Source organism: Spermophilus citellus (genome assembly GCF_964194105.1).
Source record: "Spermophilus citellus genome assembly, chromosome: 6".
NCBI classification, from domain to species: Eukaryota; Metazoa; Chordata; class Mammalia; order Rodentia; family Sciuridae; genus Spermophilus; species Spermophilus citellus.
This window is the reverse complement of record NC_138187.1, coordinates 73,125,625-73,138,310: the sequence shown is the minus strand read 5'-3', so window position 1 is coordinate 73,138,310 and position 12,686 is coordinate 73,125,625. Positions and strand designations below refer to the sequence as shown.

Here is a 12,686-nt window from a genome sequence, read left to right as displayed (position 1 = left end):
ATACGTTGACTTTTCTAAATGATTAACTGATCTTAACCCTTTGTGAGTGACTTCAGTATATTTTAGGGTACAGAATTTTAGTATTACTTTTATGTCTTATCTTATTATTCCTCTAAATTTAACAATGTATAAAACATAACTTTCTTCATAGATGTAGGATCTTTAACAAGAAATATTTTCTTGTTGATAATAAAGTAGGTATGTGTATTAGATCTCTCCTAATTTTTCCCTTTTTTCTGCACAATTTTTTCTTCAAGGTTTTTCTGACAGTGAACAAACTTTAGCTTACAGAACAGTAAAAGCAAAAGCAACATGAAACATTAGTATACATAGTTTTTAGAATTTGGCCCTATTTTTAAATAAGTTCAGGTCTGCTTTTTTGGAAATGTGGAATACTTATAAACTAATCACATCTGAATTAATGTTTCAGTCATCTTAAAGCTTTATTTTACCCATTCTCAATAATTAGACAAAATTATTTTAGCTTAGAAGAAATTCAGAGTTGAACTGGTCTGATAAATGATAAAATAGTAAGTAACTGTTTTTCTTCCAGACTGATTTCCACATAGAGACCATCTTGTTTGCCCTGCTCTAATTTACAAAAGAGAACTGAACTCAATCTTGGTTACTGATAGTTCTTAAGATGAGATGATGAAGGAGAAAGGGTCTTTTGTGTTATTTTCAAATTCTTGTATGGATACATGCATATATGTAATTGCCCTTTTTCATCAGAATACATAGTATGCCTTGAATTATAGTCAGTATAGATGATTCAATAAGATTGTTTTCTTAGAAGTAGCTGTAAGACTGGACTAAGTTCTTTCTGTAGTTTGACCTATTCACATAAAATGTGATAGCCCATAATCTAGAATATATTAAAAAGTTAAATATTGTAAATATAAAATGTGCCCATTTATTTCATGCCATAACCTGGCCTTGCTCAGTCCTGCTAAAATATCATGTCCTTTTTGTAGTGTCCTAGAAGAGATACATGGCTGTAGGATGCAAATAGCCTACTCACCATACCACACATAAGATACAGCCTGACCTGAAGTTTACAGGAGACATGGCTACTGCAGTGCACATATGGATTTCTTAAACCTTAAAGCAAAGCTTACCCTTACAGGGATAGCTTAAACTCCCTTTAAGAAAGAAACTCTTTGTCATTGACCCAGACAAAATACCCACATTCCCAGTCAGAAAGTCAAACCCCCTGACTGTATCTGGCCTATGTCATGGGCTGCATCTGCTGCCCATCTCTTAAGAGCTTGAGCCACAGAAGATGTCCAGATTCATTTTGACTTGAATTGAACCTAAGAGGAGAAGTGCCCAGTGAAACCCCAAACACAGTGTTTTACTTGTTATATAACGAGCTAAATTTAACTTGGAATTATAGTTTGAGATAGCTGAGACAATAAAACTTTTCTGAAAAGACCATTTTTGTTTCTTAAAACCTTCCAGATTTCAGTCCATTTTAACATATCGTCTTTCTAGTCATACATAACACTTTTTAATAACTTTGACTTCACCTAAATGGCAAACATTATATAGAGTTCTATTTTCTTTAGACTACTGCTGGGCCAATAAAGTACTTGCCACTTACTCTAATTCACTATACTTCAGCTCTTTGGTGGTTATCTTTCCTCTTCAACCTTCAAGTAAGCATTTTAAGACTATCTCAGTTAGATCCCGAAAATAACCTTTTTTACAAAACATTTTTGATTATCTGATGTACTACTGCCTTTTGACATGTTTTTCTTCTTAGGCTGTACGTGAACTTTTTTTTTTTTTTAAAGTTAGATGCTTCATTTCGTTGTTAAATTCAGGCTTACCTGTGAAGCAAAGAAAATTTGCCTTTGGGAGTTAACAAGACTGAGTTTTTAAGCCTTAGTTTTTAAATTACCTAATAAGGAACAAAAATATTCCAAAGTCATCATCATAATTTAAATTTTAAATAGTAACAGATTACTCTGGTTTAAAAATAACAAAGTTTTGGCAAATTAAATGTCATTCCTGTGTATTTGTCATTAAGATTCTAAAAAGAACAACTTTTAGAATCTTTGGCAGTCAAATGTGTTATAGTACCAGTAATTTAATCATAAAAGAAAAAAAATAAGACCTTCCTCCTTTGGTATTCATTGTTTTCCTTTTTTCTCCTATAGTATAAATCTCATGAAGAATAAATTAGATCCAGAAGGATTAGGAATCATATTGTTGGGTCCATTTCTTCAAGAATTTTTTCCTGATCAGGTAACATAGTTGAAGAAATACATTTATTTTTTTGTTCTGTTGGAGGGGCATCATCTGTCATGGTTTGGGTATTTTTTCCTACTTCTTTAAAATGTCCTAAGGTGTATATAAGAGACTGAGAATGCTCTGTTATGTAAAGAACTTCCCCATGCAGAGAGGTCAGAGCCCTGTGTACCAATACATTAATGCAGAGCTTGGCGGGTCCGTGTATGCTGGTGCAGTGCCGCATTGCCCGGGGTATACACATGTGCCAGTAGTGATGGCTGCTTGGAGCAGGGAAGGTGACAAAGGATACTGCAGTCACCGATATTTATACATAACCATACTGTTTTTTCTACAAGGATAAAATTCAAAAGTATATGGAATAAAAAAAATCCTCCATTCCCTCTCATCCCCATGTTCATTCTCATGTGTAACTATTGTTATGTGTAACTGTTGTTACTAGATTAGTATTTATCTTCTAAGAATTTTGTAAATACGGAGAAATGAGGGTAAAGGTGCCTATAGTTAGTAGGAGCCACTACTAGTTAACCTAAATTCCAGGAGAATCTCAGTTGAATTGAAGAAAAGGTGGTGTTTTGTTTCAGTAGAGCTGTGCTTTTTCATACTGGCACATGTCTTCTGTAGAATGTTGATAGTCGCTCAGTTATTTAGAATATAAGCCTGTCACAAAACCCTTGAGTTTTGTCTGTGTCACTGGCAAGCTAATTCTATATCCTATGTTGTCTTCTTTTTTTTTTTTTTTTTTTTTCCTTTTTGGAAATTTATTTGCCTTTTATAGCTTCTCAAGATTTCCCTGCTCTTCTTGACGCATGGACCCCTCCCTCCATCTTCAGAGCCTGCAGCATTGTGGGGAGGTTTTTGACAATAAACTAATAACACACTATGACAATCTCTAATCTCCAAAACTCATGGCACATGCTTCATTAATGGCTTCTTTTTTTTAATTTTTTTATTGATTATTTAAAGCATTACATAGCTCATGATATATCATCTTTCATACATTTGACTCAAATTGTGTTTTGAACTCCCATTTTCACCCCAAATACAGATTGCAGAATCACATCTGTTACCTATTCACATTTTTACATAATGCCATATTAGTGACTGTTGTATTCTGCTACCTTTCCTATCCCCTACTATCCCCCCTCCCCTCCCCTCCCCTCCCATCTTCCCTCTCTACCTCCCCTGCTGTTGTTCAGTTCTCTCCCTTTTTTCCCCTCCCCCTTGCCCCTCTTAACCTCTTATAATTTTATGTATCATTGAAGGTCTCCTACTATTTCCATGTGCTTTCCCTTCTCTCTCCGTTTCTCTCCCCCCATTCGTCTTTGTTTACTGTAGTCTTTTCCTCATGCTCTTCCTTCCTGTTCTGTTCTTAGTTGTTCTCTTTATATCAAAGCAGACATTTGGCATTTGTTTTTTAGGGCTTGGCTAGCTTCGCTTAGCATAATCTGCTCTAATGCCATCCATTTCCCTGCAAATTCGGGCTACGATCTACATATTGTGGGGTCTGGCTCCAAATTCCTTAATAGGACACCCATAGCCCAAGAGTTAACAACAAGAATAAACAAATGGGACTTACTTAAACTAAAAAGTTTTTTCTCAGCAAGAGAAACAATAAAAGAGGTAAATAGAGAGCCTACATCCTGGGAACAAATTTTTACCCCCCACACCTCCGATAGAGCCCTAATATCCAGAATGTACAAAGAACTCAAAAAATTAAACAACAAGATAACAAATAACCCAATTAACAAATGGGCCAAGGACCTGAACAGACACTTCTCAGAGGAGGACATACAATCAATCAACAAGTACATAAAAAAATGCTCACCATCTCTAGCAATCAGAGAAATGCAAATCAAAACCACCCTAAGATACCATCTCACTCCAGTAAGATTGGCAGCCATTATGAAGTCAAACAACAATAAGTGTTGGCGGGGATGTGGGGAAAAGGGTACACTTGTACACTGCTGGTGGGGCTGCAAAATGGTGAGGCCAATTTGGAAAGCAGTATGGAGATTCCTGGGAAAGCTGGGAATGGATCCACCATTTCACCCAGCTATCGCACTTCTCGGACTATTCCCTGAGGACCTTAAAAAAGCGCTCTATAGGGATACGGCTGCATCAATGATTATAGCGGCACAATTCACAATAGCTAGACTGTGGAACCAATCTAGATGCCCCTCAATAGATGAATGGATAAAAAAAACTATGTTGTCTTCTTATCTAAGAATTTTACTACTGAGCTGAACTACTTAAATAGTTACATGGTGGTCATTTTATCAGACAACATGTTGTAAATTGAAATTCATTGTTTCAGTTGAAATGCCAATTTCTATTCTACCTCTATCATAAAAGAAATGTATTAGTACCAGTAATTTAATCATAAAAGAAAAAAATAAGACCTTTTCTACAAGTAGAAAAACTGTAAAAATGAAAAAATGGTTGAAAGAAATTTGTAAGATATAATTATTAAATTTTAAGATGGTTATTATTTTCGTAGTGTTTTTTATGAATTAAAAGTTAAGCTTTCAAATGATATTTTTTGGAATGAAACCCATAACTCAATATTGTAGACTAAATTGGAAGCATATCAGTGCATTGTATAAGTGTTGTCTGTGCAAGCGTGATACCACTGTTCTTCCATATTGATTGAAAGGAACAACTTATTACAAAGAGGAAAAGTAGGGAAATATTTTAGTTAAGTATTTTTGTGTTATAAAATAATACATGCACATAGCTAAGCATAAGTGAAGAAGAGCTTATAGTGAAAATTTATACTTCCTTCTTCCCAATCTCTTCTCCAGAAGCACCTGTTGCAGCTTTTTGGTTTTCTGGGAATTGCTCCATTTAAGTTCTTTGCTTTGTCGAATGATTCCCCAATGAAAGGATGAGCATTTAAGAAACTTTGATTTTATGTTCATTGCTTGATAAAACGATATAAAGTTTTACAGATTGCTTGATAAAATGATATAAAGTTTTAATAGTAATTTATTTATATAGGGCTCCAGTGGTCCAGAATCTTTTACTGTCTACCACTACAATGGATTGAAGCAATCAAATTATAATGAAAAGGTAAGATAATTCACATAGCAATTTGTCTTCAACTGGGTTGATGAAATAAGTACATATGTATATAGCACCGTCAGATTCCCATAAAGTTGTTACCTAAAGTTATTCCAGGAGTCTCTTTACTATCAAAACATATTTTAGAATTGGTCATACCGATTTGTTCAACATGATATGGTACATTGAAGATCTAAATTGGAGCAATATTTCACTGTGACAAAATAACTGCATCTACATGCATAGTGTTACCCTTGGCTTTGTACATATTTCTAAATTGGCATTATGGTTAGTATAGTGAATGTCATTACAGATGCATTTAAATGCAGAAGGAGGTGACAATAGAATTTAAGAAAACTATTTTAAAGGATTAAAATAACCACAATGTCTAGCATTTATTGAGCATTTATCAGGAATTATAGGAAGTATTCTGTTTATACCCATTTTATAGAAGAGAGAACTGAAGCACAGGTAAGCAACCTTGTCAGAGGTCAAACAGCCAGAAAGTGGCAGAGCTGGGATTGAAACTTAAGGAATCTAGCCCAGAACATGCCCTCTTCCCCATTATGTTTGCTCTTTTCCTTGTAACTCAAAGGCATGAAGGTGACTCACGTGTTCTAAGCAAAAGTTTTGTCTCACCACTTCACTGTTTTGATGAAATACCACTCTGTGTACACATGTAATGTCTATTATGTTTGTATTTATTCAATAAACAGTTGTGGTAAATAAAGCTAATATTAGAAGGAATAATCCCTAACATGCCTTTTTAATGTGATCTATGCATGCTGGTTTTATAACTATTTAAATTGGAAATGGCAACAGAAAATAGATTATAATATAAATACATAATTTTGGTTAAATCTAAAATACTAAAATTTACTTTTATTTTCATAATATAAAAGGAAAGTTCCATTAGATCCAAAATATTTTCACAAAAATAATTAATTGATACTTATAGCAGAAAATACAAATTGTCAATAAGAAAACTTGGATGTTATTTCTTAATGTGTGTTAATGAGTGCTTCATCTGGACTTTGAAGTTTTGCATAGCTTTGAAATAGAGGTGCTTTATAGTCACTAGTTATTCACCTACACAGTTCCTGCAAGGTAGTCAAATATTATCCATATTTTACAGATAAGACAGGGAGATTAAGTGACTCACCCAGGGTCACACAGCAAGTCATTGACAGAGCAGGGATTGGAACTGAGTTCCTGATTCCCAATCCTGTCCTTGGTCTGCTTGGCCACGCTACCTGTGTATAGTAAGTTTTCAAATTATGCTTGTGCGAAGTGTCTGGCATACTAACAAAGATCAGAAATCAAAACAGGGTATATTAACATGACAGTAGTATATAGCAACTATAAAGCAAAGCATAATGTGTCATTAAGTTGCAGAAGTATAATGTTACGCAGTTACTTGGGAGCTAGTGAGGTGTATTAAAAACATCTGAAGGAAACAGGGAAGGGGACTCCTATGCCTGATCCTCCAAATAACAAAAGCTAGTTGAGGTCTCCAGAAGTGGGCCACAGTACTCTGTCCAGGCCCTTCTGCTCCATGTTATGAGCAAGTGAAGTTCTTTGTGAAAATAAGTCTTACTTGTCAAATATTATAACTTGAGAGTTACATTCCTTGCAGAGAACTCCTCAGGAAAAGACTCTTTTGCTTTGGGGAATTGAAAAGTGAGAGTTGTAGTTTTAATAGTAAGTTTATTTCATCAACACTAGAAACAAACTTACATATTAACCAAAATAAGATTTAAAAAAAAAATTTCACACTAGAAAATGTCTTTAGAACTTCCTAAAAAAAAAAATTAGATATATGAAACCAAATTATCTGGCCTAGCAATACTTTAGATGTAGAAATAATGTGTCTTTTAGGGAACTATCATTTAAGGCTGATATTTGACTCCTTAGTCAAATAAGTTTTTTATATTGAAAGAACATTATTATATAATCATGTGTATCCACCAATGAATATGTAAAAGTCATTATATATACTTTAGAAGAAGGCAATTTATATATTCCTATTAAATTATATAGTTAGAATTTCTGTTGGTACAGAAAATAAATAAATGACCATTGCTTTCATGTACCCAGAGAACCCTTTGTAAAGAGTTAGGGTTTCCACTGGTGCAATATGTCATAAAACATTTTATGTATTTTATTTGAAATGGAAGAAATAAGAATACAATTTTTCTAGTATTTAGTGACCATTTTTATATGCAGTGGCAATGATCACATAGAACATAAGTGCTGGCTAGTTTGATTTATCAGCCTCTTCCTACTATTTGATTGTACTGCATGAAAAATCATGGAGAAAAATTTTAAAAAGATGTCAGAACAAAGTACATTCATGAGCTGAATTTTGGCAATACTTAATAATAAATTTAATTTCCAAACATGCAAATTGTCTTCAGCTCTGGAAATTCAGTCTTTAGATTGAAAGGAGCAAATGGAAGTCCTCCTTAGAATGGATAGCTATATTTCTGTTATGGCTTTCCATTTCATGAGATTGGCATGAGTGTCCGAGTGCCTCAATATTACAATAATAGAAGTGATGTAAATGAGTATAGTAATTGAAATTTTCTTTAAATAATTATTTAAAGGATGATTTTCTTCTTATTAAAAACAGTCTGTATGTATCTTGTGATTCACATATACTTTATTCTAAACATCATCAGGTCAGCTAGCAATTAAAATCTATATCACTATCTCTTTGCAAATTTATTTTCATATTAATTAAGCAAATATTCTTACTCATAATTTCTATCAAAATAGATGAGAAGTTCCACATAAAACCCTATATAATAACTTGCTAGCCTATAAAAATGGTCTCACAAAAGAATTTACTAAGAATATTGATTGAGCTTGGTGGCTTTTTCTTTTTTCAATAGGTAATGTATGTAGAAGGAACTGCAGTCATTATGGGTTTTGAAGATCCCATGCTACAAACAGATGACACACCTATTAAACGCTGTCTCCAAACCAAATGGCCATACATTGAGTTACTCTGGACCACAGATCGCTCTCCTTCACTAAACTGATTTCCCTAAGTATTTGTAAGGAAGATTGTAATAACAGATGTTGATAGAGGGATTTATGACTGGCAATAGGCTAAACACTGGTATCATTGATTAACTGTAAATAACAATTAAAAACACATTTTTGTGTTTAAGATGTTTTATTTGTTTTAAAGGTTTACCTTAAAGCTTATCCTATTTTAACCCTTTGTGTTGAAATTTACTAGCAAAATTAAGCTTTAATCAAAGTTCATCACTTTTGCAATAAGAAAAGTATCAAAATCACTATGTATAAACTTTTGGGTTTTATTTCATTCAGGCACATTTTATCATTTGATTGATTCTGGCTTATATATCAGCTTCCACACTGAAATGCAGAAATTAATTTTTTCTTTTTGAAAATCTTTTCAATGAGAAATTCTGATAAATAACAATTTATCAGTTCAGATCCTTTGATAATTGGCTTAACTCTGGCATGTTTACAAAATGTAGAAACTATCTGAAAACTTCCCACTTATTCACAGGTGTCTAGGGGATGTATTTTTTAAACTGATAGAAAAGAGAATGAAAGAGAATGATAGTCTTAACACTGTTAACTTTCACTGTGTTGCCAAATGCTTTTCCAAATTTGTTACAACAGCCCTGTAAGCCAGCTTTCTTGTATATTTATAAATGTGATAAATGCATGAGAACATCTGTTACTACATTAGTATATTCCATTATTTATTATGATCCTAGTTGATAGCCTAAATAAAAACTTTTTTCTTTAACTCTATCCTTGCATTCTTACATTAGTGACAAATAAATACTTTTAAATGTTTCTGTCTAGACACCCTGAAAAACACAGCATCCAAAACTTTTCTAATGAACCAAACCTTACCTAAGAGCTCCACTAACACACACAGCTAGAAGCACAGAGCCTGGGTGGCAGCCATCTAAATCAGTGAGCAAAGATGCAGAAGCCTTATCCTGTTTACTTGAGAGAGATTTGCTTTATTCTAATAGTTTGCTCCACAGAAGTTTGAAACCTGAACAGCCAGAGCTGGTTCTGCCTTCACTTGTGAAACAGTCAACCATTTAGTATTCTCTTATATATTTTGGAGCTGAACTTTACCTTCAACAGCATACTTCCTGTGTGAATCTGGGGTTTTATTTTGTTTTTGTACAAACAGTTATAATATAATAAGTAAATTTTAGCACAAGAAAAAAAAGTGGCATGAGATATTTATGTATAACTTGGTAACATTTTGTTTCAGAATTATGACACAATACTAGCTACTAGAATTCCAGTTAAAAATATTTTTTAAAATATTTTGGCTGAATCTTGGCTGCCTCAGAAGTAATATATGCATACACACACACACACACACACACACACACACACACACACACTGTTTGAATTAATTTCTCTAACTCTAGCCTTAAATTCCATAAGGATTATGAAAAAAAACAGATTCTCTCATAATCATCTACCCTACAAAGTAGTGGGATGCTCTCACTGTGCTATGCAACAAATCATTCCAAAACTTTATGGCATAAGACAATCCTTGTATTAGTTTCACGGATTTTGTCACTTAGAAGTTCAAGTGGCACAGTGGGGGGATGGCTTGCCTGCTTCTCTGTCTGGAAGCTCAGCTGAGACACTCAGTGGCCAGGGGCTAGAATCATGTGGCAATGTCTTTACACATATGACAGGCATGACTGGGACCTTTGCTTGATATTATTGACAGATGTAGACACACTGTCAAACAACTATAGGTATTTTTTTTAACACATGAGGGCCACTTACCAAAATAGATTAAGCAAGTCTAGAAAATGCTATGTAGAAATTAAGTAACACTTCTGAACAGCCCAGAGGCAAAAGAAAACTTGCAATGGGAATTATAATATCCCTTTTCCTGAATGATAATGAAAATGACCTAATAAAATTAGTTAAAGCAATGCTTACACAAAAATAGTTTTTAAATAAGTATATTAGAAAAGTAGAAAGGTTTGCAAATTGGAAATCTAAGCTTGTATCTCAACAATACACACAAAGAAAATAAAAGGGTATAAATAAGGTAAAAGAAATATCCACAAGTAGAAGAATGAATTTCGGGCTGGGGTAGCTCAGTGGTAGAGTGCTTGCCTAGCACATCCTCAGCATTACATAAAAATTTTAAAAAGTAAAGATATTGTATCCATCTACAACTTGAAAAATTGTTTTTAAATAATTTGGACCCCTACCCTCACCTTATGCAAAAATTAGCTTCCAATGATTATGTATTGAATTTTAAGAAGACTCTAAAATGAATAGAAAACAGGAGTGAATCTTTGACACATGCCAAAACGTAGATGAACCTCAAAACATGCTAAGTTAAAGGAGTTAGTCATAAGGGACTACATTTATAATTCCATTTTTGTGAAATCTCCAGATTAGGCAAGACTGAGACTTAAATGCATTAGCAGGAGCTGGGATGGGGATGGAGAAGGATAACAGGATTGGGGAACGACTGCTAGTGTGTACGGAGTTTATTTCGGAGTAATGAAATAACCTAATATTAAACCATGGTTGTTGAGAGCCTAAGATGTTGAGAGCCACAGCCGAAGGGGCCCCAGCAAACTTCCAGCTGCCAGCTGATGATTGGCTCACAGCGGCCCCAGCAAACTTCTAGCTGCCAACTGATTGGCTCCTCTGCAATGATGCTCATTGGGCTGTTTCCCCGCCCTTTCAGACCACGGAGCTGCTCATTGGGGGACCTTTTTTGGCTCTGCCCACGCAACTCAGCCAATCAGCCTCAAGAACAGGAGGAGTGGGGGAGGTTGAGAGGCTTGTGGGAAGCCGGTGGTGGCAGTTGGGCTCTGAAGGTTTTTCCTGAGGAGCTGTGTGGTTGGTGTGTATGTTCTAAAAATAAAGTTCGTTTCTTTTGACAAGTGGCTCCTGAATTGTGCCCAGCCAGACTGCGGCATTTGGTGGCCCGTACGGGGAATGACTGAGGGTAAGTGATAAGGTAAACTGCTCGCCCTGAGGGCAGAGCGAGAGGATGGGTAGCCATTTTAAGATTCTCCTTTTGTTTTGCTTCACTTTTGTTTTAAGTTGCCTGTCCCTGGAGATATATAAGATGGAAGAAAAACCACTCACATCTGAGGAACAGATAGGGAGAAAGGAAGGATGGACATTTCAGGAGGATAGAAAGGCTATAATGATTTTTTGTTGTTCCAATTTTGTTTCACTCTGTTTCAGTTTTGTTTGGCGTTACCTTCTTGGGTTGTATTATAGTTATAGTAGAAATATTCAAGTAAAAGAGAAGGTCTCTCGAACTAGTCAGAGAAAGAAAGTGTAGAGCAGAAAAAGCTATCAGGGGGAAAGTTACAACAGGAGACTGCTACTAACACCTTTCTATCACCAGAGGGCATAAGTGTCCAACCAACAGTGCCACCTCTATAGGAGACTGCTGCTAACACCTTTCTATCACCAGAGGACGTAAGTGTCCAACTAACAAGGCCACCTCCATATGCTGGGAGGCCCCCAACCCCCACAGTTGATAGTTGGGATCCTGAGACAGGATCTCAAATATTAACATGCCCTGTATTTGAGGCAGGAGGGCAGCAAATTCACAATGCTTTAAATTTCAAAACAGTGGAGCAGCTAAAAGAGGCTGTAACAACCTATGGTCCTCAAGCACCCTTCATTGTAAGCATGGCCGAATCCATTAACAACTTGAACATGACGCCAGCAGATTGAGCTAATATGTGTAAAGCTGTGCTAAATGGAGGACAACACCTGTTATGGAAGGTTGCCAGTGAGGAATTTTGCAAGGAGACGGCTAGGCAAAATGCAGCAGCTGGTTATCCTCAGAGAAATCTAGATATGTTGTTAGGAAAGGGACCTTATGAGGATCAGCAGCAACAAATTGCATATGATCCTGGCGTATATGCACAAATTGCTACAGATGCGGTTAAGGCATGGAAGACTTTACAAGGACATGGAGGTTCACAAGGTCAATTATCTAAGGTAATACAAGGAGCTAATGAACCTTAACGCTGAATTTGTGGATAGGCTTATTCAAACAGCTACCAGAGTTTTGGGGAATACAGAACAAGCAATGCCATTAATAAAACAACTGGCTTATGAGCAAGCGAATCGTTGGTGCAGAAAAGTCATTAGACCATGGAAACATGAAGATTTAAACACATATTAAATTATGTAGAGACATTAATGAACAAGAGCAAGTCGTGGCAGCTGCAGTAAAACAGGCTTTAGATGCCAGGCCAAGAACATGGTACAATTGTGAACAAACAGGACATTTTAAAAGGAATTGCCCCATAGGAGGAGGGTTTAACAAAACTAGGTATCAAAGGAGTAGAATA

General features: G+C 35.3%; 1 protein-coding gene across 5 annotated transcripts in view; it reads left to right on the top strand.

The window, feature by feature from the left end:
- The window catches only part of MINDY3 (MINDY lysine 48 deubiquitinase 3), an 89,032-nt gene extending 79,932 nt beyond the window's left edge, over positions 1-9,100 (top strand). For 4 of the 5 annotated variants that reach the window (XM_081297419.1, XM_081297417.1, XM_081297420.1 and 1 more), the window contains 3 exons: positions 2,163-2,250; positions 5,254-5,325; positions 8,211-9,100. In XM_081297419.1, the coding sequence (XP_081153545.1) occupies positions 2,163-2,250; positions 5,254-5,325; positions 8,211-8,360 (310 nt within the window). In that variant the 3' untranslated portion in view covers positions 8,361-9,100. Of the gene's footprint in view, positions 1-2,162; positions 2,251-5,253; positions 5,326-6,451; positions 6,579-8,210 lie in introns of all 5 variants that reach the window. The other variant, XR_014022429.1, reaches the window with a different exon arrangement.
- Positions 9,101-12,686: the final 3,586 nt, after the last annotated feature.